The 27,075-nt window shown below is 50.7% G+C and overlaps 2 protein-coding genes and 1 long non-coding RNA gene across 4 annotated transcripts in view; 1 reads left to right on the top strand and 2 right to left on the bottom strand.

Moving 5' to 3' along the window:
* The first annotated feature begins 218 nt into the window (after positions 1-218).
* Positions 219-6,866, top strand: PLEKHB1 (pleckstrin homology domain containing B1). The gene is made up of 7 exons (XM_084532007.1): positions 219-346; positions 1,134-1,193; positions 1,488-1,640; positions 3,384-3,486; positions 3,983-4,022; positions 5,232-5,337; positions 5,578-6,866. Exons 2-7 carry the CDS (start codon positions 1,157-1,159, stop codon positions 5,712-5,714), a joined length of 576 nt encoding a protein of 191 aa, XP_084388133.1. The 5' UTR covers positions 219-346; positions 1,134-1,156; the 3' UTR covers positions 5,715-6,866.
* A 931-nt stretch (positions 6,867-7,797) lies between these two features.
* Positions 7,798-27,075, bottom strand: part of RAB6A (RAB6A, member RAS oncogene family) — a 46,809-nt gene continuing 27,531 nt past the window's right edge. The window contains exons 2-8 of one of the 2 annotated variants that reach the window (XM_084531991.1): positions 26,915-26,973; positions 22,751-22,804; positions 21,241-21,346; positions 19,360-19,471; positions 18,079-18,172; positions 12,049-12,115; positions 7,798-10,796 (exon numbers count right to left, since the gene is read on the bottom strand). In XM_084531991.1, coding sequence (XP_084388117.1) covers positions 10,732-10,796; positions 12,049-12,115; positions 18,079-18,172; positions 19,360-19,471; positions 21,241-21,346; positions 22,751-22,804; positions 26,915-26,973 — 557 coding nt within the window. In that variant the 3' untranslated portion in view covers positions 7,798-10,731. Of the gene's footprint in view, positions 10,797-12,048; positions 12,116-18,078; positions 18,173-19,359; positions 19,472-21,240; positions 21,347-21,413; positions 21,520-22,750; positions 22,805-26,914; positions 26,974-27,075 lie in introns of both variants that reach the window. The other variant, XM_084531990.1, reaches the window with a different exon arrangement.
* On the bottom strand, positions 23,127-26,901 carry LOC311442604. The gene is made up of 2 exons (XR_014696776.1): positions 25,419-26,901; positions 23,127-25,090 (listed from the first exon to the last, which is right to left on the bottom strand). It is a non-coding gene; the product is annotated as an uncharacterized lncRNA (long non-coding RNA).

Below are 27,075 nucleotides of genomic sequence, written 5' to 3'. Positions count from 1 at the left end.
CTCCCAGCCCTGCTTTTTTTTGGGATTTCGCATCGGGAGAGGCGAATCCCAACCCAACCCCGACCCCACAGCTGCTTTTGGGGCCGCAGGCGATGCGGGGGCCGCATCCGCAGCATCCCCCCCTGCACCAACATCCCCGGGGCATCCCTGCTGGCGGCACCACCGTGCCCAGCGACCCTAAAACCCCATCCTAAAGCCATCGTGGTCTTTTGGGGACTCTGCAGCTCTTTAGGCCGCGTTCCCCGAGCAGGACTACAGCTCCCGAAACCCCGTGCGTGCGGGTAGGGACGGGCAGCGGGAGCAGAGCGCAGCCCTTAGCGGGGACCCGCCGTGCTGCTGCCGCTCGGTGAGGGGTGCCCAAGGGGGTTTTTGGGGTTTGGGGAGGGTTTGGGGGGGAACGGGGATGGGGAGAGGGAAGGGGAGAGTCAGGGGATGGGGTGGAAAGGGATGGGGTGGAAAGGGATGGGGTGGAAAGGGATGAGGTGGAAAGGGATGGGGTGAAAAGGGATGGGGTGAAAAGGGATGGGGAAAATGGGGAGGGGGTAAAAAGGGGGTTTGGGGGGGTAAAAAGTGATAAAAGTGTCCGGGGATGGGGTTTCAAAGGGATGGGGGTCCTAGGAGTTAGGGTAACGGGGGATAGGGGTGCTAGGGATGGGGTATGAGGGGGTGGGAGATAAGGGGGTGGTGGGATTGGGCTGGGATTAATGGGGTGGGGGTGCTGGGGGGGGGGGGTAAAAGGGGATAAAAGTGCCGGGGATGGGGTTAAAAGGGGATGGGGGTACAAGGGGGTGGGGTACAGGGGGATGGGGATATGGGGTGGTGCTCGGGGCCCCGGGGAGCGATGATTTCACGGCCTCGTTAAGGACTAATTTCCATCCAGGCAGGGAAAACAAACGAGCAGGGGCCGTGGAAAGTTACCGAGGGGGGGGATTAAGGGGGGTGGTTACCTCCTCGGGATGATAATCCCTAAATCCCGAGGAGATTATAGGGGCACGGAGCAAGGTGGCCGGAGCTCTCCCCGCCCGAGCGCTCCCCGGATTACCAAACCCCAAAAAGGAGGACAGGGAACGGGGTGCAGGGGGCGAACAGGGAGCTGCTCCCCTAACCCCACTGTTTCCACCTCGACCCTACAGATCCCAAAAACCTCCCCGTGGCCATGGCGTTGGTGAAGAGCGGCTGGCTTTGGCGGCAGAGTGAGTGGGGAGCTTTGGGGTGCCGGGGGGGGGATCCCGGAGAGGAGAGGAGCCCCAAGAGCACAGATGGGGCCGTTCCGCATCCTACAGAGCAGCACGGAGGCATCCTATAGGGGTTTTTTTGGCAGCTTTTTGGGGTTTGGTCCAAGCGCATCGCCCAAACCACCTGGCCGCGCCGTCGGGGTCGTCGCCGCCGCCAGGCGTCCCCGGGGGGGATTTTGGGGACGGCGTTGGCTGCACCCCAAACGGGGAGGGGCCGCCCCGATCCTACAACCGATGCTCGATCCCTTTTAGGCTCGATCCTACGGCGCTGGAAGAGGAACTGGTTCGTGCTCTGCGTGGACGGCAGCCTCCTGTACTACCACGACCAGACGCAGCGGGACATGGACGGCCGCCTGCACCTCAAGCACGGCTGCCGCGACGTCAGGGCCGGCCCCGAGTGCCGAGGCGAGCAACTCCCCCCGACCCCAAAACCTTCTGGCCCCAAAACCTTCTGTCCCCAAAACCTTCTGGCCCCAAACCTTCTGTCCCCAAAACCCTCGTGTCCCCAAAACCTTCTGGCCCCAACCCCCGTGTCGCCAAACTTCGCGTCCCCGTCTTCATGTCCCCACACCCCATGTCCCCAAACTCCCTGTCCCCAAACCCTCGTGTCCCCAACCCTTCTGTCCCCACACCCTGTGTCCCCAAACCTTGTGGTCCCCAAAACCTTCTGTCCCCGAACCCCGTGTCCCCGAACCCTCCTGTCCCCATGCTCCCGCGTCCCCATGCCCCCGCGTCCCCAAACCTCGCGTCCCCAAACCCCGTGTCATCCCCAAGCCCCGTGTCCCCAACCCCCATGTCCCCAAACTTCGTGTCCCCATCTTCATGTCCCCAAACCCCCATATCCCCAAACCCCCGAGTCCCCAACTCCCATGTCCCCAAACTTTCTATCCCCAAACCTTGTGGTCCCCAAACTTTGTGTCCCCAACCCTCATGTCCCCAAACCCCAAGTCCCAAAACCCTTCTGTCCCCAAACCCTCATGTCCCCAACCCTTCTGTCCCCAAAGCCCTGTGTCCCCACACCCTGTGTCCCCAAACCTTGTGGTCCCCAAAACCTTCTGTCCCCGAACCCCCTGTCCCCAAACCCCGTGTCCCAAAACCCCATGTCCCCACGCCCTCGTATCCCCAAACCCCCGTGTCCCCAAACCCTCATGTCATCCCCAACCCCCCCCGTCCCAGAACTCCCTGTCCCCAAACCCTCATGACCCCACACCCTGTGTCCCAAAACCCTCATGTCCCCAAACCTTGTGTCCCCAAACTCTCTGTCCCCAAACCCCCAAGTCCCCCAAACCCCCGTGTCCCACAACCCTCCTGTCCCCAAACCCCCGTGTCGTCCCCACACCCTCGCGTCCCCACACCCTCGTGTCCCCAAACCTTGTGGTCCCCAAACTTTGTGTCCCCAAACCCTCTGTCCCTCCCCCGTGTCCCCAAACCCTTGTGTCCCCGAACCCTCGTGTCCCCAAACTCCCTGTCCCCCAAACCCTCGTGTCCCCAAACCCTGTGTCATCCCCAAGCCCTCATGTCATCCCCGAACCCTTGTGAACCCAAACCCCCCTGTCCCCAAACCCCCGTGTACCTAAATCCCCTGTCCCCAAAAATCATGTCCCCAGTCCCTTACGTCCCCAAACCCTTCTGTCCCCAAATCCCATGTCCCCAAACCCCCCTGTCCTCAAACCCCAATCTCCCAAAAGCCTCGTGTCCCCAAAACCCCCGTGTCCCCAAACCCTCGTGTCCCCTAACCCCGCATCCCCAAACCCCTGTCCCCAAAACCCCGTGTCCCCAAACCCTCCCCTCCTGTCCCCAAACCCCCGTGTCCCCAAAAATCATGTCCCCAAAAATCGTGTCCCCATCCTCCCTGTCCCCAAACCCCTGCGTCCCCAAACCCCCATGACCCCAAACCCCCATGACCCCAAACCCCACATCCCCAACCCTTTGCTCACACCCAACCCCCGAGCTCCCGACCCGAGCAGAGAAGGAAACCCCAAAAAACCCAAACCCCAAAATTACGAGCGTGGCTTTTGGGATGAAAACCCAACCCGCTCCCTTTGGGCAACCCCGTGGGGCCTTATAGGACACCCCTACCCCTCGCTGAACCCCTCCCCTGCCCCGTGACCCCAAACCCCGTGTCCCCAAACCCTTTTTCCCCTCCAGACGTGCAGCCCCCCGAGGGGAAGAGCCGCGAGTGCCTGCTGAGCCTGGTGCTGCGGGACGCCTCCAAGACCTCGCTGTGCGCCGAGAGCGAGGACGACGCCGTGTAAGCACCCGAATCCCCTCACCCTACAATCATCCCGACCCTAAAAGAGCCTCGGTGGTGTGAGAAACCACCCCTCGGCCACCCACGAGCGGCCGTGGCCGCGTTTCCATTTGGGGTTTTATTGGTAAACGGTGCCAATCTTTATGGGATCGGGGCCGTGCCCTGCACGGGGAAACACCCACGGTCAGCTCTGATCCCTTTTTATTTTTATTTTGGGGTCAAAACCCTTAAAATAGGCTTAAAGGGGATGGAGGAAAGTATTGGGATCCCGATCTTGATCACAGCTGGATGGAAACTCCCCAATTTTCCGCTTTTCCCCCCAATTTAGGCATCATTTCCCTGCCTCACGCAGATGGGGCGTCCCCACCACAACCCCACACCCTGGCTAATTAGGAATTAATAATTAACAAATCCAGGTCAGCGGGGGATTTGTGGGATCAGGGGAGCCACCGGGTGTCCCCCCCCCTCAGCCCTCTTCCCTCTGCTTCGTTTGCAGGGCGTGGAAGTTGGCCCTACTGGAGGCGAAATCCACCCCGGTGAGGCTCCCGCCACCCCAAAACGTCCCCCAAAAGGGGGTTGGGTATTAGGGAAGGGGGCTCAGGTGGCCCCAAATGCAGCCCCATAAATGTGGGGGTGAGCCCACGGGTCTGGGCTGATCGGTGCCGCCCCCATGGGGGTGAAGGGAGTGGGGTAGAGGTAAGGGGATGGGGGAAAGTTAAGGGATGGGGGCAGATTTAAGGGGATGGGGGAAAGTTTAGGGGAATGGGGGAGAGTTTAGGGGAATGGGGGAGAGTTTAGGGGAATGGGGGCAGAGTTAAGGGGATGGAAGAAGAGTTAAGGAGAATGGGGGCCAAATTAAGGGGAATGGGGCAGATTTAAGGGGAATGGGGCAGATTTAAGGGGAATGGGGCAGAGTTAGGGTAAAGGGGGAAGAATTAAGGGGATGGGGACAGAGTTAAGGGGATGGGGTCACATTTAAGGGGTTCAGGGACAGAGTTTAGGGGAATGGGGCAGAGTTAAGGGGAACGGGGCAGAGTTAAGGGGAATGGGGCAGAGTTAGGGGAATGGGGTCCCAGTTAGGGGGATGAGGGACAGAGTTAAGGTGACGGGGACACAGTTAAGGGGAATTGGGGCAGAGTTCAGGGGATGGGGCAGAGTTAATGGGATGGAAGAAGAGTTTAGGGGAATGGGGGCAGAGTTTAGGGGAGTGGGGTCACATTTAAGGGGTTTAGGGGCAGAGTTAAGGGGAATGGGGCAGATTTAAGGTGATGGGGGCAGAATTAGGGGGAATGGGGCAGAGTTAAGGGGATGGGGACACATTTAAGGGGATGGGGACACAGTTAAGGGGTTCAGGGACAGAATTAAGGGGAATAGGGGCAGAGTTAAAGGGAATGGGGTAGAGTTAAGGTGATGGGGGCAGAGTTAATGGGATGGAAGAAGAGTTAAGGAGAATGGGGGCCGAATTAAGGGGAATGGGGCAGAGTTAAGGTGACGGGGACACAGTTAAGGGGTTCAGGGACAGAATTAAGGGGACGGGGCAGATTTAAGAGGAGCAGGGGCAGAGTTAAGGGGAACGGAGGCAGCGCTTAGGGTGACGGGGACCCCAAGAGCAGGGAGGTGATCGGGATGCCTCAGCGACAGCTCCCCACGAAATTTGGGCACCGTGAGCATCCCCGCCAGCCATGAAGGGAAAAAAAAACCCTTCACATCCCGGGGTGCCGGCCTCGTGTCCCCCCCTTTTCCAGGTGCACGTCTACGACCCCTACGACGACGACTACTACCAGGCCGTGCCCATCGACTCCCACCAGACCGCCTACATCAGCTCGGGCCACTACGGCCACCAGTACGGAGGTGGGTGGCCCCAGCACCCCGCTCACCCCACAAATTTGGGGTTTGGGGGGCGCCAAATTGGGCTGGGGGGGGGCCGGTTTGGGGATTTTGGGGAGGCTGAGAGCAAGCCGGGTGCTACGGGGATGGGGTTTGGGGGATGAGGGTGCTCGGGGGGAGCCTCGGCGCTGTCTGTGTGTGTGTACGGAGGGGGGGGGGGGGCGCCTTTTTGGGGTGCCCCCTCAGCCCCGTTTTGCCTTGCAGCCCCCGGGGTGACCCACGTCATCGTGCGGGAGGACCCTTACCGCGTCTCCGGGGACCAGATGGCTTTGGGGCTGCTGGCGGGGGCCGCCACCGGCGCCGCCCTGGGCTCCTTCATGTGGATGCCGTGCTGGTTTTAACCCCCCCCATCCCATAAGACACGGCCCCTTCGCTTCCCCAGCTCCCCCTGATCCTGGCTTCTGCATCCCAAAACCCGCACGCGGCTCCAAGGACCCCAAATCCCCAAATCTGCGCCCCCTCGGCACCGCTCAGCACCCCAAAACCTCCAGGGGCCGGGAGCAAAAACCTTGGGGTTTAGGGACGGTGGGAGGGGTGCTGCCCCCCCCCCCAAAGCAGTTTCCAGGAGGTAGGTGACATTTTCTTGCAAAATTGCTATTTTATTTCATTTTATTTCATTTATTTTATTTTATTTTATTTTATTTTATTTTATTTTATTTTATTTTATTTATTTTATTTCATTTTAATTTATTTTATTTTTTGAGGGTTTTTGAGGGGGACCCAGCACCGCAGCGGGATGCTCAGCGCCGCTTTCCCCCGGAGCAGGGGGGGCTTTGTGGCACCAAATCTCCCCCCCATGGGGCACCGGGGTGGGACACGGGCACCAAACGCTGAAAATTGGGGCCAAACCCTTGGGAATTGGGGCCAAAACCCCAAGGATTGGGGCTGGAAGAGCCCCCGGGCACACTGGGGGGGACGGCACCACACAGGGGACACGCAGCACCAAGGTTTTTGGGAAGGGGAAGCATCAGGGGGCGAAGGCGCCGCTCGCTGGGCCCCGAGGCCCAAAAACCCTTTTTGGGCTTCAAAAAGGGTTTGGGGTGTGGGGACGGCCACTTTTTGGGGTCCCCAAATGCGGGGCGGTGGCACCGAGAGGGTCTCCTTTCTGCGTGGGGCAGCACGAGGCGGACACCGGGACGTGGCCCCTCGCCCTGAAGCCACCTCTGACGTGAAACGAGGAGCTCGAGGATCACAGAAACAAGAGAAAAAACCCAAAATCTAGAAACCCCAAATCTAGAAACCCAAAATCTAGAAACCCAACAGCGCCCCAGTTCCTGCTTCAGCTCCTGGGGGGCTTCGCTTTCTCTGCCCCAAACCCCCCCAACCCCTCTCCTCCACGCCGGGGGTTGGGAACGTCCCCAAATGTCCCCTCCCCGGCCTCCCTCGCGTCGCTGCTGCTGCTGCAACCCCCGTCCTGCGAAGCGCCTCGAGGTTTGGGGCAAAACCAGAAAAAAAACCCTAAAGGCAAACGAATAAAAGTGGCCGAACCCAGACCCAGCTCTGCGGGCGCGTGAGGGTGAGGAGGGGGCAGCGGGTCGGGGGGAGCCGGGGGGTGGTTTTGGGGGGGACGTGGGACCGGGGGAAACGTCCCCGGTTTCTTTAGGACCTCGCTGTGGGGTCCCCAAGGCAGCGGGAGGCACGGCCCCAAACTGGGACCAGTGGGGCCAAGCCACCTCCGCTGGGGACCCCGAGCCACCAGCCCGCTTCTCCGCCACCGCTAATTAGTGCTGATGGAGCCTCACTGCTAATTAGTCCCTCACGGTGGTAGGGTCAACGTGAGGGAAATGCCCGGGCGCCCAAAATTGCTTTTTTATCCCCAAATTTAGCCTGGGAAATGGGAAGGGGGTCGGGAAACGGCAGCTCCTGGAGGCAGGAGCCCTGCGGGGGCAGCAGGAAAAGCCCCGAGCAGCCCCAGCAGGGTTTAGCTCCTGGGATTCGTGGCCGTGGTGGTGCTCAGGATCCCAAAATCCATCCCCTAAAAAGCTGCATTTGGGGTTTACACACGGCGGGGAAGGAAAAGGGGGCTAAAAAAGGGGGAAAAAGGGACCGGGCTGCTGTCACAACTCAGGGAAGCAGAGGCTGAGCGTCCTCCAGGTGGTTTTGGGTCCTGCCTGCCATGCTCACCCCACAAGCGAGCATCTTACACCTTCAATACCCACCCCCTGCTCCTCTTCCTTTTGGGGTCGGCGTGGAAAAAGGGGGCTGCTGCTCCAGGCAGCCCCCTCCCCGCCTCGTTTCTTAAAGATTTGGGAGCTGGGAGCGAGGCACCAGGGCGCTGTGCTGGGAGGGGAGAGGCTGCCAAGCCTGGGGCCGGCCCAAATTTACCTGGCAGCACCCATCTAAATCAAGAATTGGCCGTGCCATGGGACGGACGCTCCCCGTCTGACCCAGACCCCACAGAGAGAGAGAGAAAAGAGCCGGAGCTTTCCAATGAGACAGGGATTTATTTAGTTCAAGCGCTAAGGATTTCGTCGTCGTTTCATATTATCAAACAGAGCTGAGGTACCAGTGACATTCCGACATGAAGAAAAGGAACCTTTTTTTTTTTGTTGTTTTTTTGTTTTGTTTTTCCCCTTTAGAACAAATTTCTTCCACTACTCGGATTCAAGACAAAAAGTGAGGGATGGGTAGCCGCAGAATGGACTGTACAACAATCAAGCCAGAGCGGGGAGGAGAAAAGAAACAGAGCAGAAACCTTCGCTGTTTTTTTTGTTTTGTTTTGTTTTGTGGTTTTTTTTAAACAAAGTCGTCGCAACAGAAGCCTGGTCCCATGGTCCCTACCGGCCATGCTGATGGAGCAAAAATCAAATCAGAAGCCAAAAAAAAAAAAAAAAAACAAAAAACGAAGAGACAGATGGCAGGAGGCATCAGGGCGCAAGCAAGTTGCAGACTGCTGCTCCTGCGCTCGCTTGGGAGAGGTTTTTATTTTGGGAAGGAGAAGGGCAGGAGGGAGCCCTGCTGTCGCCTTAAGCACTGGCTGCAGGACCAGCAAAATTGAAACCCACCTGGAGGTGCTGAGCAGACCTCGGGGACCAAAAATTCATCCTCGTGCCTGCAGCCACCGCGGTGTTGGGTGCAGCCCCTGCAAGGGTTTTGCTCGAGGGTGGTAACGGGGACGCCTCCCGAACCTGATCACCAAAACCCACATCCCCGAGCCAGCGCCCTGCAAACCCAGTGCTTAAAGCTCAGCGCTGCGAGGAAACGTCGGGTTTGGGTTAGGCCAGAGCCCAAAAAAAAAAAACAAATGGAAGTGGTCGTGGAAAGCAATGGAAGGACCAACGTGGGGAAAAAAAAAGCAGCGAGATGGATGGTTTTCGCACAGTTAGGAACAGGACAATACAGGAAAAGTAGCCAGGTTTCCTTCCCCTCGAGAGTTTCTTTTAAATAAAGAATGATCCTTGGTCACATATCGTCGATGTTTATTTCAAGACATGCCACGTCAAAAATAAAAGCACTTCCACATCTCCTTCTGCCTTTCGCTTATCGGTGTGCAGAGCTGCTCTACACCCAGGGCAGGGCACGCGCCTGGCGTTCGTCTCGGGAATGAAGAACTCCAAAAAGCTTCCCGTGCCCGTTTCCCGGTGAAAATCGATGAGGACGATTCCCTTCCCTTCCCCGGTTGGTAATTTTAGGTGGTAGAGGGGCAGAAGGGAACGAAGGAGGAGCCTGAATATTCGCTTGCCATTGTTCCCGGAGTGGCAATCGCAAGCCAGGCTCGCCCAATTCCTTCCTGCACTGCGACCCAGCCGTACTCGCCCAGCAAACAAGGTATTTACAAGTTGTGTTTAGGAACTTACACAGCAACTTCACAATGACTAGTAAAGGTTAAAAGGGTGCACTTCGAGCGTGCTCGCTTCTCTGTGTTTCATCGGGTAGCTACATCGCGCAACGCCAGCGAAGCTCTACACGGATTCCTCAGCAACGAAAGGGAAAAAAAATATATATATATATATACTGGAAATCGTAAAAAAAAAAAAAAAAATTAAGCAAGGAAATAAATATCGAAGAAAACCGGTTAATTGTAAGCCTAGTTAAATAGGAAACTAAATTACTCGTTATTCACCCAAACTATACAGCTCTAGTGAAAAAAAAACTAAACCTGACTCGGAAGACGGAACGTAAAAAAAAAAAAAAAAAAAAAGCTAAAAAAAATAAATCAAGGCATTAATCTGCATAACCGTAAGTTGGTTTCCATCCTACAAGTCCCTTCCTTTCCCTCTACGCTCTTCCAGCTACGTTTCTGCGTGGCCCAAGCCCCCTTTGGCTGCCCCTCTCTCCCCGTCCCCGCCTGGCCTGGCGCCGCTCCGCGTCCCTCTGCCAAAAGAAAAGGGCCCCAGGCAGGGCTCGGCGGCGGCCCCCAGTCCTGGGGTAAGGTTTTTTTTTCCCCTTTATCTTTAAAAAAAGAAAACTCAAAAAGCAGCAAACTCCTTCTCCCCCCAGCCGCGGCTGCCCCGCTCCGCTCCCACCCGGCGGGCAGTCACCGTTCGGTCGGTGGCTCTACCTAAAAGGAAAAAAAATGCTCTTTTTTAAAAAAAAAAAAAACAAACAACCAAACTCATCTTGCACTCCAAGCCTCTTTTCTTTTGTTTCCTGCAAGTGTTTCGCTTTCCACCTTTCCCCCCCTCACCAAAAAAAAAAAAATCCCTTCGCAAGCCAGCCACCCCCTGCGGGACGCCGCCTCGCCACCGCGCTCGCCTCGCCTCGGCCAGAACTAAAAGCTCCCGGCAGCCCATCCTGCTCTCAAAACCCCCCCCCCAAAAAAAAAGCTCTGGGGTTTTGGAAACCCCTCGGACTACCCTGAAGGATTTAGAGCTTGTTTTTAGTCGCCGTTGTCTTTTATTAGGGGTTCAGGCCAGCGTTTGCTTCACCCTCCGCCTGCTGCCTGGCCCTCGCCGGGTGTTTGAGGTTTTTGCAAGCGTTTCTTCCGCACCTACTGCTCGTCTAAGCCCAATTCAAAACTTCCTGGGTTCCCACCGTTTCAAAGTGCAATCTCGTTAACATATTAAAAAAAGGAACAAATATTAAGAAATTGTACCTATTCTTGTTTTTTTTTTTCGTTTTTTTTTCGTTTTTTTTCAAGTTATAACTAGAATACGCTGGAATATTTTGGCTTTTTTTTTTTTTTTCTTATAAATAAATGAAGACACTGACATTTTTTCTTGGTGTGGGTGGGTGTGGGTGTGTGTGTGTGCTTGTGAAGCTAATAGATCATCTCCACGAGACAGCCAGCGATGATGAACTGCAATACGTTATTACTGAAAGGGGAAGGTTCAAGCCAATATTCACACTGCAGTCAATGAAGAGTAAAAGGGAGGGGAAGCTGTGATGTTCTGGAGAAAGGGGAGAAGCCACGTGGTATTAGCAGGAGCAGCCTCCTTCACTGACAGGCTGCTCTTGAGGCTTTTCCAGTTTGATGTCGATCACTGGAAGGAGTTAAGTTAAGGCAAACAGAGTTCAGCTCGCTCTCCCTACCTGGTTTTGTTTTTTTTTTTTACTGGGATTTTCGGCTCAGCGCCCCCCGTTTCCCACTACAACGCTTCTTTGTGCTCTCAAAAAGACCAGTTTCAAACCAAAATCCACGCTGCAGGTTTCTCAGCAGCCCCTCTTGTCCTGGCACCGTTCCCACGAGATGTTTAGGGACACGGCAGGGTCAGATCCCATCCCAGAAAGCCCCCGGGGTCCTTTTTTTTTTGGAGGAAGCTCACCTCTTAAACTCCTGCTCCCCTACATTTCGCCCCAGCTGGGCAAATAATCCCATCTCGGGGCTGTCTGCACCCAGCAGGAGGGGTTATTTTATTTATCTAGGGGTTATTTTATTTTATATATCTATGTCTGCACCCAGCAGGAGGGGTTATTACGAACAGGAGCCCTGTTTGTGTGGCTGCTTTAAACCTGGCCATGTGCTGAGAGCTGGAGATGCTCAAAACGAGCCCTGGCAGCTCCCTCAGAGCAAGGGCAGCTCGAGATCCTTCAGCTCTGTGACAAAACCCTGTGGAAAATCCCCCCCCTAATCCCAAGGCAGCTGTTTTGGAGACGATCTCGTCGAGTTTTTGCTATCTGCAGCCCGCAGGACGCTGGATTCAAAGCGCCCTGCTGAGCCTCCCGTGTAGGGACCGGTGATCAAACCCCAGCAGAGCGATGCTGCAGCCTGCCCTCATCCCCTCCTTAACGAGGGTGGCTGCTCGTTAAGCTTTTGGTGACCTGCCTGAGGAAATAGTTTTGGCAGGAGCCCATCTCTGGCTCCTCCACCGCCTCCTTTCACCAAAAAGAGGAGAAATTTGTAGCCCAGCAGAGCAAAACGTGGGAAGAAGCTCAGGAATTTCACCTTCAGAGCTACACCGAGCAACCACGGCCACTCCGCTTCATCTCTTTGTACCAGCCCCTCCACATCCAGCCTGTCCCAAACCCACCCAAATAATCCTTTTTGGCTGCACCCCTCTGCACCTTCCCGTCCTCCTCCCTTCAGCTTTATCCAGACGTCCTCGTTTTCACACTCCCTGCCTCCTTCCCTTCACCCCAGCAGCCTCCAACCCTTACCTGTCGCCCCAGCCTTCCACCTCACCGAGCCTCACTCGAAGCTCGGGGGCTGTTTGCCTCGGTGCCCCTCTTTTTTTTTGGGATGTCCGTGAGCTGAGTGAGGCTTTCACCCCCCTGTTGAGGGCAGGGAAAGGATACTGTCTTCTCTACTTTTGTCTTGTGTGCTTTCCATGCCAGGCAGGGCGGCTGCCACGCGTCGGAAAAGCTGCAAAAAAAGAAAAAAAAAAACAATAAAAAAGACAAGGAACAGATCAAAACAATCGGACTTTAAGATGTGCACCCTGCTTGATCCAGCTCAAACAAAGAGCTGATGCATCCTTCCGTCCTGCTGGCACCACAAAGCCTGGCACCAAACATAACCTTTATTCCTCGTGAGCGGCAGAGCGGGGTTTTGTTGCCGGAGATGAAATGTTGCAGCCTGCAAGCACCAAACCTTTCAGCATTTCTGCGTTTCTGCTGCTTGGAAGCCTGATTTCTGGCACGGATTTATTACCCAGACCCCAAAACTTGCCCATATTCAGCCTTCGGACCCCCACGGGGCAGGATTTGTAAAGGCAGTGGCCAGGCTGGCACCCACAAAAACATCAGAATAGGGCCCACAAGCAATGACAAACCCCAAAGTCGCCCTCCAGGCTCCGTGTACGTGTGGCTCAGGCACCCAAAAGTCAGAAAAAACACCTATTTTTCCAGGAATTTCTCCAATCCTTTCCTAGCACCCTCAGCTTTTGGTATCCTCTGCACCGTTATCCTGTTCCCAGCCCCAAGATGGGTGTAAAACAGGACAAAATCAGGTGCCAGGGGGCTCCTGCAACCCCACAGGAGTCAGGCACTCACCCACCACTTGAGCACGGTCCCCAGCGATCGCCATCATCTCCCTCAAACCTGCTTTGGAAACCATTTCCAGCATCCTCGCTCCTTTTTCCACCAGCAGCAACGCACCGAAACGGAGACCGAGCCTAGATTATGGGTCTGGAGGAGCCAAAACTTGGTTTATTTTGCTGATTCCAGCTCAAATTTCAAATGATTTCAAAGCTCAGCCTTCCCATCCAAGCGTCACCCAGCCTCGGCGAAGAATTTAAGCGAATTCAGTGAGGAAATAAGGCAGATGTGTCTAAATTCCAGCTGCTGAACGGTCTTCAGTAAATCCCCCAAGCTTTAATAAAGCTCCCAACTCCACCACGTGTGGGTACAGAAGGCTCTGACCCTCCTCCTTTACTGAGCTCTGTCCCTAAAATGACTTCTACTCCCCAAATATTCGATATTTGGTGACCTCAGGCTCATTTTTATGGACTTTGTGAGGCCCCCCCATCCGTTTTAAGGATGGGTATGGAGGTTTGGCAGAGTCCCGTGCCTGAATGAGGATGCTCGCTCCACATCTCTGCCCTGACAGAAGGAAAAACATCTCACGTCTCTTCTGCTTGGAGATCCCAGGTGGAAACAGCACTGCAGGAAATAGTTTTGCTCACGTTTTTAAGTGGGGACATCACCGTTTGTGCCCCCTTTTTACAACGCCCAGCACCAGACCTTTAAAAAAAAAAAAGCCCTGAGATGCTGGGAACCAAGCGGAATTACTGCATTTAGACAAAACTGCTGACAGAAAGGCTGTTTAAAATAAAATAATCCTTTTTTTTTTAAACTTTAAGGCCAGGAATAAAACCGACGCCTTCAGCTGCACTTCTCCCCTAAATGACTCGAGTAAAAAGAGGAATTTGGCAACGAGGAGAAATCAACTTTCTTTCTTATTAACCTCCTGCTTATCAGCCACGGCATAGGCGAACAAATCCAATTAGGGGAAGTTTAGGATGGGCAGAAAGCTGCCTTTCTATTTAGGGACCCCACTGCTCCGCAGGACCCGTGCCAGCTCCCTTATCTCCCTGGAAAATATATTTGTGCATGTGTTTGTACACACAAAACGCACGTTTTGGTGAGGATTTGGGGTTTTTTTCCACAGCAGGAGTTAAATGCAGCTGTCTGAAGGTCTGAGAGCCACACAAAACCTATTCCCCAGAGCCAAGGGAGAGAAACACCTCCCTGATTCTCATTCCCCAAGCTCTGCAATGCTGAATAATTCGTGCCCAGCAAGCAGGCAAAAATCAAAGGGCGGGGGGAAAAGAGCCGAGCTGCTGGATGCAGGCAGCTCGGTGAAAAAAAAGGGTTACTCATGGGGCCACGGTCCTTCAGCCGTGAGAAAGTTCTCCTGCCAAAACCCAAATCCAGCCCGGGGCTGTTTGAGAAGCGTGAAGTGTGCCAGGTACTGCTGGAAGGAGGCCTCCAGGGCTCTCCCTCTCCCCTCTCCGTCCACAAGAGAGGGAAACCAACCCTGACAGATTCTGGGCACCAAGTCCCCAGACTAAGTAACGGGAAGATTCCCCGAAATCCAGCACGAATCTCAGCGTCAAGGCTCTCCTGGATCACTCTCAGCTGAAACCCAGAGGATCCAAAAGCCAATTTTTTTCCCCTCTATCGCACCTATTTAACCCCAGGACGATAATATCACCGTTTTCACTCTGATTTGTCCTTTGACACCCCTTCCCTGCAGCCAGAAGGAGCAGGAAGCGTCCAGCAGCTCGGTGTCCCTGTAGATTCAGAGGTCCAGCAGTACAGGAGGGCAGCACGTCCTCTGCTGCTGGAAGATCCTGGCATTGAAACATGTGTTGGTGCGACCCACCTTCTAGAGCCAGGCAATAAAACCATCCTGGATTTGTGGGATGCCTGCAGCGAGCTCAGAGCTCAGCACCCTTCCCTCCTCTCAGTGCTGTTTTCCTGCAGAAAAGGATGAAGGAGAAGCCAGAAGCAGCACCCAAGGTCAAAAGTGCTGAACGAAGGCCAGCAAACCAGTGCCACAGCCAAGGAGGTGAAGAAAATCATGGCTATTATTCTCCCCAAGCAGGACAAGGAATTAAATTTCTTCTGTGTCCTTAGTGGGGCAAACGCTGATGTGGAAACCTTGCAGGCAGCGCTGGGCAGAGGAGGAAGAAGGGCTGCAAGTGATTTCTTCAGGACTCAGGCACAGAAGTGACACTGGAACTCACACAGAGATATGTGCTGGAGAGGATGGGAAGCAAGGAGGCTGTGGAAATGAGTGAAATGAGACGAATCTGGAGCTGGTAACATCAAGATGTGCACATCCAGCACTGCAGAGAAACCTAAAGCTTAATATGAAAGGGTAAAGATTCAAAGAAACAAAGAGCAGAGGACTGGGGATCCAGCTCCATCCCAAACCTCCTGCACGAACTCTCACTGTGCCGTTTGCTACCTTTAAAAGAGGGCCGAGCATTTAGGGCCATGAGATGGACGTTGTGCTGGGAGCCATCAACATTTTATTGAGTTTTCTGGGCTGTCCTGGTGGGTTGTCGGCGCTTCACTCAGCAGCCTGAGAAGTTTCAATACTGACAGACAAGAGCTTTGCAGGGAAGGGAAAAAAAAACAGTTCGTATCTCAGAAAATTGCTGAATCCTAACCCATAACCTAGTGGACAAAGCGATGGCTTGTCGCTGGCCCAAGATCCACCTCCACATGAATATTTGATAGCCAGCACGAAGCGATCGTAATTTGTACATCAGCGTGACTCGTTAAACGTGGAGCCCTTCCGAAATAATCTGCTAGGAATTAAAAATCCCAGATGAAAGTTACCTCGGGCAGTAAATCAGAATGCATTACGGAACGATGTTATCACGTTATGGGAAAGCCAAACCTGCACTCAGCTCATTAATGGAAGATTTTGTACAGGTTATGGGAAGGGTACCCGTGCTGCAGCTGTCCCCACACTTTCCTGTTTCATTGGGGAAGATTTGGTTGGCAAGTTGGTAAAATAATTTCACACTGTTCAACAGAGAAGCTGCAAAGAAAATAAGGAACTAGATTTCTAGAGGCTTTAAGCCTTATCCATTGAGAATTGTTTCAATAACTGCCTAGTAAACTAATAAAAATGGAAGTTTCAAAGATTCTACAGGATAAAATAGCTCTGAAGTTCCTAAAAATCACAGTCTATGCCTGCAATACAGCCACTGAAATTTAGAAGGAAAATCCACTCGTTGTTCTTTTTCAGCAAGTCCTCCCATCTTTTGTTTTGATATCTTGCAGGGAATAAAGTCACTGAAAATCTGTCTCCTGCCCAATTCTGCCAAGCCCTCACGCTATGGATTGTGATGCAGCGATGTGTAGCAGCCCCGAGTTTTTTTGGGGTAATACTGCTGGATGTTAGTGAAGAACAAGAACTGCCTCTCTGCACACCCAATTTGTGATTTAACAGAGGGAACTCACCCCCAGGTTACTGGGGTGACCAGGTTAACACCTTTTTTTTTTTTCTTTTTGCTGGAGCTGAATTACCAAGCCTATTTCCTTACTGATGGAGCCTTACAGCATGTGACCCGGCAATTAAAATCAGGCATAATTTGTCTGGACCTCCGTTACACAGCGACGAATTTTCTCTGGAGAGAGTGCGAGTGAGGCCCCAGCTACCGAAATGGCTTTATGTTCTGACAAGCTCATTAGCACAATCCCTAAATGGCTTCGGCACAAAACCCAAGGAGGTGAAGTTGGCTCCTTTGTAACGTATAAAATGCAGCTACTGTCCTCAAACCAGGCAGGGGAGGCTTTACAAAGCACAGGTTTTATTAAATTACAGTATTTTGTGCTAAGTTGGACTACAGGCATGCTAGATTTTCCCCCTCACGTCTCAAATCATCATGTTCCCAACCCAACCAGCATCAACCAGCCCCCAAAAAGCCCCAGGCTACCTTTTCCAGGCTTGGACACGCTTCTGGGAACGTGGCAGGGGCAGGGCAGCTCCCTCAAGAAAAAAAAGGAGCAGAGCAGCAGCAGCAGCACTCCTCTCAGTGCCACTGCTCCCAGCAAACACCAAGGGTTGCAGCAGGAAACCGAAGCCTTAATTACAAGGCAGCCTTTGTGTCGTGGCATGGTAATTGGTGGACCCCCGGAACCGAACGCTTTTGACGCTCGTTAATGCACGGGAAGGCAGCGCCGAGTTAACACTTCTAATTATTCCATTAGGTGGGGAATCGTTTTGCTGCTAAGACACAAGGTCAAGGGACGTTTTAATAACAGACCCTTTAGTCCCAGCTGTAACATACACTCAAAGTGATTTACAAACCTGCTTTAGCAGCTCCTCACAAAATCCTGTACACGAGCTACTTGAGTAGCTGCATCTATACAATAAACCCCCTTCCAACCTGACCCTATGATTCTAAAAGATGCAGATTGATATTTTTTACCTAAAAATCTATGCAGACACATGCACGTGCTCGCTCTGTGGTGATACCCAAGGGTGAAAGCCTCCTGCAGCTTGCAGTGGTTATTTCCTCCTGCCATAACACCGCCTGCCAAACGCTTTAGTGGTCATGGCTGCAGAGGAGAAATTGCCAGATCAATGAAAAAGCAGCACCCTGCTGAGCTGGGAGGGATGCACAGCTCTGGCTGCGTATTCAGGAAGCCCCAGTAAGCACATTTGCTGTCATAACTAACAAGAAACAAACAATTCTGTCATGTAAACACCGGATCAGTCGTGTAGCGTTTACTGCTCTTACCAGCTCGCTTTATCTTCGTTAAGGCAACTGATTAAATTCTGACTCGTCTCGCAGCACAAACCCCGAGTTGCGCTGCTGTTGCATCAGCTCACGAGACATCTCCCTGCTTCCCCTAATTCAAAAGCAGCTCATCAGCTAACGAAAATAAACAGCTTAAGCCGTCCAAGAGCATTTGCTCGAGCCGTCAGTGCCTTCCAACAGAGCAGGAACACCAGCTTACAATGTCTCAGTATCCAGTAGAAGCATTTTAATCCATCACACTCCTCCTACATCGGTTTGTCCACGTTCATTCACTGAACAGGCTTTGGTTGGTGCCTGAATCTGTTCAATCTAGACACCATTAGGGGCTGCATCAACAAGAATTTGGGAAGGCGTGATGCTGTGCCCACAAAGCTTCTTCCTAAATCCTTTTTTCTAAGAGGAAAGAGGCTCCATGTCATTTGCTGCAAGGTCAGGGATCCTTCAGCCAACAATTTAACCCCAAGATCCTGTCTTTTGTGTACAAACTCCAAACGTCCCTCTGACACCCTACGCAAAGATGTCTAGGAGCAGATCTCATCTCCACACTGGTGTGCACTAACAGAAGATGTCTGATGCTGGATGCAGGCACCACGGCACTCACCTGTTTTACGTTGTATCCTGCTTTTGCACTAGTTTCGATGAACATTACATTCAGCTCTTTGGCTTTTCTTTCTCCTTCCTCGATGGACACTTGTCTGGGGGAAGATAACACAGAATCAGAAAAAAAACACCTCGAGAATTAAGGTTGTTGTCTTTAACCCAAGGAGATGGCCCCTACGTTCCAGTTCTCAAAGCATTTCCCTGCACACAGATGCCACATTTTGAGCGTAGCTCTGCACTAGGATAACCATTTCATCCCATTAGATGGACTTCAGCAGCACACCTGGCTCCCAGAGTAAAGCAGCTGAAAGGGAAAATGAGACTCCTGCAAGCCCCTGCCCAGGAAGCTGTGCTTTTATGCTTGAAAAGGCAGCAACTGGAAGACTTTGATACCCAATAACTATCACAAAATTGCAGACAACAGCACTATTTTAAGGAAGGACCAAGCACAACCATCTCATATCAAATGACTTTTTGCTGTTTTCCCCCACCTGGGTGTCCCACCCATTAAGCAGTCCGCTAAATCTGGAGAAAACTTTGTCTCAAGAGCTTCCACACAAAAATCATGAGGAATCTGTGCATGTGTGTGAGTTTGAGAGAGAGAACAGTTTTTAATAGGATGTTTATAGATTTTATATAACAGATTTTATAAATCTGAAGGGTCACAAGCGAAGCTACTCTGAGAAAACGTGGATTCCAAACAAATACAGAATACTTCCATTACTTCCAAATACAAATACTTCCATTTCATGCTTTAGTTTTATATTTTTATGGCTTTTTACTCCGTGTTAGCAGTACCATAAACCCAGAATAAGCAGAGTACACAATAAACAGAGTACACAGCTAAAGCTGAGGATGCTTATCTTCTAATAAAAGTATTTAAGTCTGCCAGCTTAGGAAAACACCTTGTAGACCTTTAAATGGGAGGATTACTTGCACCTATCACTTGTATCAGAGCAAATTTATGAAGTCTGAGTGTTTGTAACCACTTCAGCTCATTCATTCACTGCTGCAGGTTGCTTTTAACGTTCTGTTCTCTCCTGACACCCGAACAAGTGGGTCACGGTTTCTCACACTCATTCATAGCGCTGTGCTGCAAATTTGGGCTTGCCCAAAAGAGAGGAGTTTAAAGATCTGGGTTTATCTAATCACAGCCACCTCCAGTTAAAACAAACTTGAGCATTTGGGAAGGAAATAGAAGTGCTCCTTTTAAAATAATCATCTTGGAGAAAATAGCACCAGGCTAAGAAAAGCATTCAAAAGAGGAGTTCTTCCTCCGTACCTCTTATCTGCTAGATCTGTTTTATTTCCCACCAGCATGATGATGACATCGCTGCCCCTTTCCGTTCTGACATCATCGATCCATTTTGTTGTTTGCTGGAACGAGTTTACATCTAGCAGAGAACAGGGGAGAGGATTATCACTGCAGGTATTCTTCACGTTTGGCTGCTAACACATCTCAGTCTCGTATAGAAGCTTCGTTTTCTCTGGAATTGGCACAATAAGGTGATGAAGAACCAGCAAGCGAGACCCTACATGCCCCACGCTGACCTGTAGGAAAGCTTTGGCAGTGACTTCAGATGGGCTAACTTCACTCCCTGACTGCGAATTCACCCCTAATGAACAGAGTTATCTATAATTTGGTCTTGACAGCATCTAAAATGAGAAGCCTTTTTGCTCTTTTAGACCAGTTCCCATTTTGTTTCATTGCTTCTCAAAGCTATTTCATATCAGCTATGGGTTTGTACAGCTTAATTGCTTCTCACTGGCTAGGTTTAGGGTTCTCCCTAGGAATTACCAGGGTTATAAAACCCTCCTAGCAACTCCTGCACCGCTGAAAAACGAGTTCCAAACAGTTCCTGATCATTAGCATGGAACAAGAAAGACAAAATTTAACGTATCCATAATAACTTTTTCTTAATGACACCTCCTTAAAAGAGGGAAGAGAATTTTAGGAAGCCACCCTGCTCTGAGGAGACAGCATGTTAGTAAAAATAATTTCCTTTTCCCATAAGGAAAACTGCCCCAGAGCCCAGCACTTGCCAGTTAGCCACGCGAGAGCATCCGAGTTGCCTGCGTGGCTTTCAGCACTTAGAAAATGGGGGCTCTGCAGCAGCTCTCGACAGTTATTGATTTTTTTTAATGGCTTCTACTGCATAGTAATATATTGCACGCCAGACAGGCGAGGCTTGATCATCTGCCAGCGTCTTCATTTGTCTCTTTACTACTCGGTAATATTGAATTTGCTCGGTTGGTAAGAAAAAAATTCAAGGTTCACGGCTAACTTGCAATTTTAGCTCAAGTGAAAGCGCTATTTTTAACAATTAAAGATTTTATAGGTAAAGCCCTCATTTCTGCTATAATCTTCTAATATTTATAAATCAAAGGACAAGCTCTTCTGCATTTGTATAGATCTAGGCCATCGCTCTCCGTCAGTTCTGGTTTGGAACTGGAAATGTCTACAGGTTTAATTCCTCTAAACCAAATTTCTGCTCTTTTAAAACGCTGAACCCTACTAAATCAGGGGGCTCTGGACTGAGGGGAGGGACAGAAGGAGAAGAGTTGAAGAAAGCACTAATATTTTAGTTCACAAAAATGTACATACCTTAGTAAGAAATGGAAGAGCAGTTGTTAAAGGGCAAGGGCTCAGGGGTTAAAGTCGCACAAATTGCAAAACGTGGATGATTGATTCGATGAAAATGTGGTGTTAATGCACTTTCCCCCCAGCCCATGCCCAAACCTCGTGGGGAGGGGGGGGCAGATGGAGTGAAGCAAGCTCGGGCTACCAGTGCAAAGTCTAAATGGAGAATTCAGACCTCGACGGACACGACTCAGGTGTTTGGGACCAAAAATCAGAGGTCATACCGTGATCGAAAAGCTGATGAAATGGGGTAAAAAAAAAAAAAAAAAGTGCAACGAGACCAGCCAGGACTCAAGGCTTCGGGAGGATGTGAGAGGAAAGGGTTACGAAACGAGGGCGTTCGTGGGACAGTTCATACATTACAAGAGGGTGGCTAGCTTCAAACTGAACGACGGTGAAAGAAAAGGTTTTCTTTGTCATGCCAGAATGAAGAACAAGCACATGGCTGTGATAGGACATGCAAAGCTAGGCTAAAGGATGGAAAGGGCAGAGGATTAGAAATGCAGAATTCCCCCCACTCACTTGTGATATCATAAACAACAACTGCAACAGTGGAGTCACGAATGTAGCTAGGAATCAAGCTCCTGAACCGTTCTTGACCTGCTGTGTCCCATAATTGCAACCGTACCTAACAAAATCAGTCAAACAAGCAAGAAAAATAAGAAAAAAGGTCAAACCCAGTGCAATATACCTACTTGTGATATCGTAAACTACTACAGCAGCAGCAGAGTCACGGATGTAACTGGGAATGAGGCTACGGAAACGTTCCTGACCCGCAGTATCCCACAGCTGCAACCTGATCTGTGGGTGGGAGAAAATTAAAAAAGCCAAACTGCCACTAAAAAATAAAAAGAGTAAATAAATCGCACTTTTTGAAAAAGCCCAAGGGAAATATAAACTCATGCAGGAGATGACTGGGGGCTGGGAGCAGCTGCCAACTGTCTCCTCCTTTACAGAGATCTCTCCCAAGCACTTGTAGTAGCCAAACTGGCGTGGTGTGTGCACCCAGCTGCCCTTTCTGCTGCCTTATCTCTTCAAAAATGTTTCCCTTCCAGAAGGGGAGAGAGAGGATTGCTCAGCTTTCAAAGGGAAAGGAGCAAGGAGGTAACTAAGGCAAATAATATTCACCTGCAGTTCTGCCTACGCAAGGTTTTCATGCTCTGCTGCTATCCTCCCTCGGGCCTCGAGCACGTAACTCTCCAACAGCCCGGTTGCTGGTGGAAGAATCAGGCCCCACACCACATTTTTAAAGGAAAAAACCTTCAGCTGCTGTCAAAGCACAGGAAAAGCTACTAACGTGATTTTTTCAGGGAGGATAAAACGCTAGTTACGCTCTGTGCTTAAGCCCTAGCCACGTTTTAAATTAACATGCACACAGATGAGGTTTAACGTCTCTTACCATCAGGGTTCTGAAAGAAAAAGGCAAAATATCCTAAAAGCAACGTGTGTGGAAGGATGTGCAGGAGTCGTTTTGCTGTGGGAAGACCAGCTCTCAGCACTGAAGCCCTTTTAATGCAATCACATTCGTTGTGGGCTCCTACAGAACCGTAAGCTTATGCAGCCCTGCTCAGCTTGCTTCTGCGAACAGCTCAGTGGCTGAACTGAACTCCTTAACGAAGGGAACTTCTTAATGAAGGATCCGAGCTAATTTTAAACCACAGACTCTCTTCCAGAGAGCAGTGATTTCATTCATTTCGGGAACTAGAGCTGCAGCAAGCTAAGTAACAGGAGTAATTTGTGGGTTACTACTGAGGGCAACCTTTTTCTATTTAAATAAGTCAAATTAAGAACTAATGAGCCGGCTACAAACCGGCAACATTTGGCAAAACTGCGCTGTATCCTTCAAAAGCTGAAGGGGTTAAGTGTGAAGCGATTTCCCTGCACAGCTCTGTCAGTCTGGAAGCAGCTGGTGGGTGAAGGCTCAGCTTGTCCTTCCAAGCGATCCCAGAACCGCGCGCGCTGCACCGTCACAGCAGATGCTGATCCTCGCTCCTACTGTACACAGAGAAGTGCCAAGGAAAATCTTACTCACTGTTCGATCCTCCAAATACATGGTTTTCGATAAGAAGTCGATGCCAATTGTTGCCTGGAGGGAAAGAAAAAAAAAAAGAAGAACTTCAAATGAAGCACCGGAATAACCGCAGCAGTTTGCAGGGGAGCGAGCATTTCTGCCACAACTGGAGTGGATCTGCAAGAAAAAAAAGGGTTTTCTTACTTTTAGGATTCATTTAGGAGTTTATTTAATATCCCTAGCAGGTACATTATCTTAAAACACAGAAGTTGTTCAGCTTAACCTCAACTTCTTCTCACTGGCAATTTAATCCTCACAATCATGTGGGGATCAGCAAGGATTCTTGTAGAAGTATTTTGGTGTCCATCAGCTGAACCACGTACCTTCCCTTTGAGCCTTTTTCCTCAGGTGGGCAGCTTCACGCCTGCTGCAGCACGAGAGCACACACCCCAACAATTTATTAATAACGCTCAGCTAATCCTAAAGCTCACTGCAGCACGACTGCATCCCAGCTGCTAGACACCAGTGGGAGCTTCGTGTCGAACCTCCAAATGTGTTTAAGAGAAAGAAAAAAGAGGAAACCACAACTAAGTGCTTTCAAGAATTGCTTTTTAAGTATCTTCTCCCCGTATTTCACGGCTGCATTGAGCAAATCCAAGCTCAAAGGGGTCGTTTGCATCAGGGACACAACTGAGCTGAGGCTAAAGGGGTGCCCAGGATTTAGCAGGACACCGAGCACCTCAAGCAGCTGCACCCTCAGCAACTTCAATATTTATTGAATCGAGTGAATTGATTAAAAAAGATAAAGGGCAAAGTGTCAGCAAGGGCAAAGAGACTTGAGGCTACTTCCCTGCACTCCCATGATGAAGCAGTCATTTCTAAAGGAGAGTTTATTTTACTGTTTATGCTTTATATTGTTAGACTTCTATTATGCCATCATTATATATTGTTATTATTTATTGTATTATTACATATAATTAATTCCCTGTGTTCTGACAGGTATTTTAGGTGGTAGGAAGAAAGAACAGAGCCCTAGGAGGCTAACAGAGCAATGTGCCTCCCTTCTGCTTTTGTGTTGTATGGTTTGGGTGAAGGGTACTCCCCTAAGACTGCCTCAAAGACCCTTCTGTGTTCCCTTGTGGCTCCTTGATTTGTCTACGAAGAAAAAAAGCTACAAAACCCTTTGGATCTCACACCTCGGGATCTGAACCTGCCTCAGCCCCTACCTCACGCTTCCTCATGGCCGTATCAAGTCCCCGTGAGCCTGCTGGAAATGCTGAGTGCTGCACAGCTCCCTCAGGGCAGCGAGACTCCTGCACGTCAACACCAGAAATGTGGGAGGTGGGACAGAAAGGCCAGGCTCAGAACTCACTTCAGATCCTGAAAATATTTGCGCTGATCGTGCTGAGAAAAACAGGCTGGCAGGTCCCTCGCTTCCAGGCTGTGACAAAGCTCTTGTTTCTAAGCCCCTAGCACCTTTAAGAATGACCTGAGGTTTGTTAATATTAAATTACATTTCATAATTGCACTCAAGAATTCCACAGCTGAGAGCCAGATGCATTTGTCTACCTGTGCTGTTCGGACCGGCTCACAAGGATGTGGAGAAGAACCAGGAGCAGATGGCAAGGAGAGGATCCAGGCACTCCCCAGCCCAAACTTGTACTAAAATAGGTAGGCTACTAACAGACATTTTGTCACAGGCCTGACAAAAAGGAGGAGAAAAGCTTGGGAAATCGTCACAGATCGGTTGTTTGAAGAGCTGTGCAATGTACGAGGGGAGGAAAAGACTTATTCCTGGCAGGACAGAAGACACGGGCACAAAACCATGGGCACAAGTGGTTCTGTGAAGTGAAGCTACCCTTATTAAGAGGGTTTAACGCTGTGTACACAGGACAAGCAATAATTAGGAATGCTCTCTGCATGGCTGAGAGGTGCTGCGAGGCCCAGCTGGAAATTTCAAGGCTACAGGCCCAGCACAGATGCTCAGGTGGGCCACGTTATGGATGGGTTTGTGCAAACGTGCATCAGAACAGCTTTTAATCCAGCTCTCCTCCCATCCCTGCTAAGAAGGACACCACTTTATGGACAATCCTTGCTGGCACACAACAACCCAAGGCTACGTGAGGAGCCTGAGGCAAAGCAAGAACCAGGCCAAGTCACCGGCCAGGGCTCCAACTCAGCAGCGTCCTCCCCTCTTCTCCTCCAGGAGGCTGAAGCTAAAGGGAAGCGTGGTTTCTAATTTTCCTCTTGCACAACACAGAGTCGCCGTGTCTGCCACCGCTGGGCTTTCATTATGCACCTCACACGGCGCCACAGAACAAGGAAAACCTCTCCCAGCACGGCCACGGGGAAGAATCTCTCCTGGTGAAACAGAAAACACCAAATTGGCAGGGTTTTATTCCAGGCGTTTGGGCTCGACAGGGTACAGCGAGTTCTTGGTTCATTCACCAGCGCTGCTTTCACGAAAACAGCTCATTAATAAGCTATTTGGGCAGCAGCTGAACTCCTTTTATCTAGCAAAAAGGAAAGCAACGTACAGCAGAGATTTTATTAAACAGCAGCCTTCTATTTTTACCAGCCCAACGCAAAAAAGCCTTGTTCAAATGATAGCTTGTGGCAGCTTTCGGAAAACGGGCATTCAAAATTTATCAGAAATGTCCAGAAAGAGCAAAATCAGCCAGCAGCTAACCTGCAGCTGCAGTTACCCACGGACAGCTTTCGATAGGCGTTATCAGCCGAGTGCTTGGCTTGGAGAGGTCTCTACAAAGCCCTGGGCACGGAGCTGATGCTAACATGACGTGATGTTGGCTGAATTGCTTCAATTCTCATGACTCATTCCTTCTTCCAGCTGCATCAAAAGAGGACACATTTCCCTGCCTCGGTCATGACTTGAGTAGAAGAGAGGTGTTTGGATGAATGGCACCATCCCAAGTACGTTAACACGCAAAATAAGCGCACGTGTTTGGTAAACCCTCAAGATTTCTCACTGTTTTAAGCCCCACTCACTCATTTTGCAATCATTTAGCCTATTATGTCACACCGGCTTCCCGTGGAGACTGCAATATTATCACACAGCACAGAGGGTCAAGCCTCTTCAAGAAAGAACTAGGACGCGAGCTCCGCAGAGAAAAGGAGTAGACCTGAAAGCAAAATACTGTGGGGATAAGAAAAAAAACACACAGATTAAATAAAAACTGCATTCACATGTCCATGTAATTACAGTGGGCAGAATTTGAGAGGATGTTTGCTCCCTTGGGAGCAGCGATGTGTATTCCTGCCCTCCTACACCACAGCAGCTTTGCTTCTCCTGTTATTAGATGAGAACTTCCAGCTCGCTCTGCCCAACTTGCCCAGCAGCAGCAGTGAGGAATTACTGAGGAGGCAGGAAGGAAATCATTAATGGGTAAAGAGATTTAATCAAGAGATCCTCGGATAGCCACTAAGTAACAAAAGAGACACGGCTTTTTTTGTGTCTTTTCCCCATTAGCTTCTCCTCCCACCTCCCTAAAAAACCCCTCGCATCCGTCAGGGAACAGATTTTCTGGGTTTAGTGAATATGGAACATCACCAAGTGCCATCAAGCCACGAAGCAAGCTTTCCCTTGGAGAAGACCCACTTTAGTTTATGAAACTATACTTCAACACTTCCGTTTATGACACTAAAGCACTTTTAGGATGAGCCTGGAAAGGTGGCAAGCTATAAAATGTGGGAGCGGGTGCCAAAACTTGCTCCTCAAAATCCAACCGGCATCAGCTCGAAGGGACTTGTCACCAAACCTTAACCAGCAACGGGGCTGCAGGGTCGACTGGAAGAGGACAACCACTGCTCCAGCCCCAACCTTGCAACCCCAACCTGGTTTAATTAAGAAATATCCACAGTAAACGGTCACAGAATTGGAGGGGGGCAGGGAATGAGTGCGAAACAACCCAAAATAACCCAAAACAACCAGGTCTGAGGTCTTTGTTTTGGCAGATAGCATAAAATGGTGTCCTAAAACACACCAAACCCTACAATCCAGTGCTGTCTGCTCCTTGAGTCCCTGCTCAGCCCCCTGCACCAGCTCTTGCAGTTCAGCTTTCTGCCTCTTCTTTTTAAAAGTCGGGTACCTGCCACATTTTCGCCGCAGAGGCATTAGGTCTGGGATGGTCTGGCAGCAAAAGGTGGGGATAAAACAGATTAATTTACCTGGTAGGTGTTGTCAAAGCTGTCGTACATGAACCTGGTGATCAAGGAAGTCTTCCCCACTACAAGGAAAAAAAAAAAGAAAACACAGATTCAAGGAGCTATTTCAGCAAAAGTTTTAAACGAGAGATTTTAAAATGGTTTGGGGCTGAGTTTTACCCAGA

Source organism: Aythya ferina (genome assembly GCF_964211825.1).
Source record: "Aythya ferina genome assembly, chromosome: 1".
Taxonomy (NCBI): Eukaryota; Metazoa; Chordata; class Aves; order Anseriformes; family Anatidae; genus Aythya; species Aythya ferina.
This window is presented reverse-complemented; position numbering and strand designations above follow the sequence as displayed.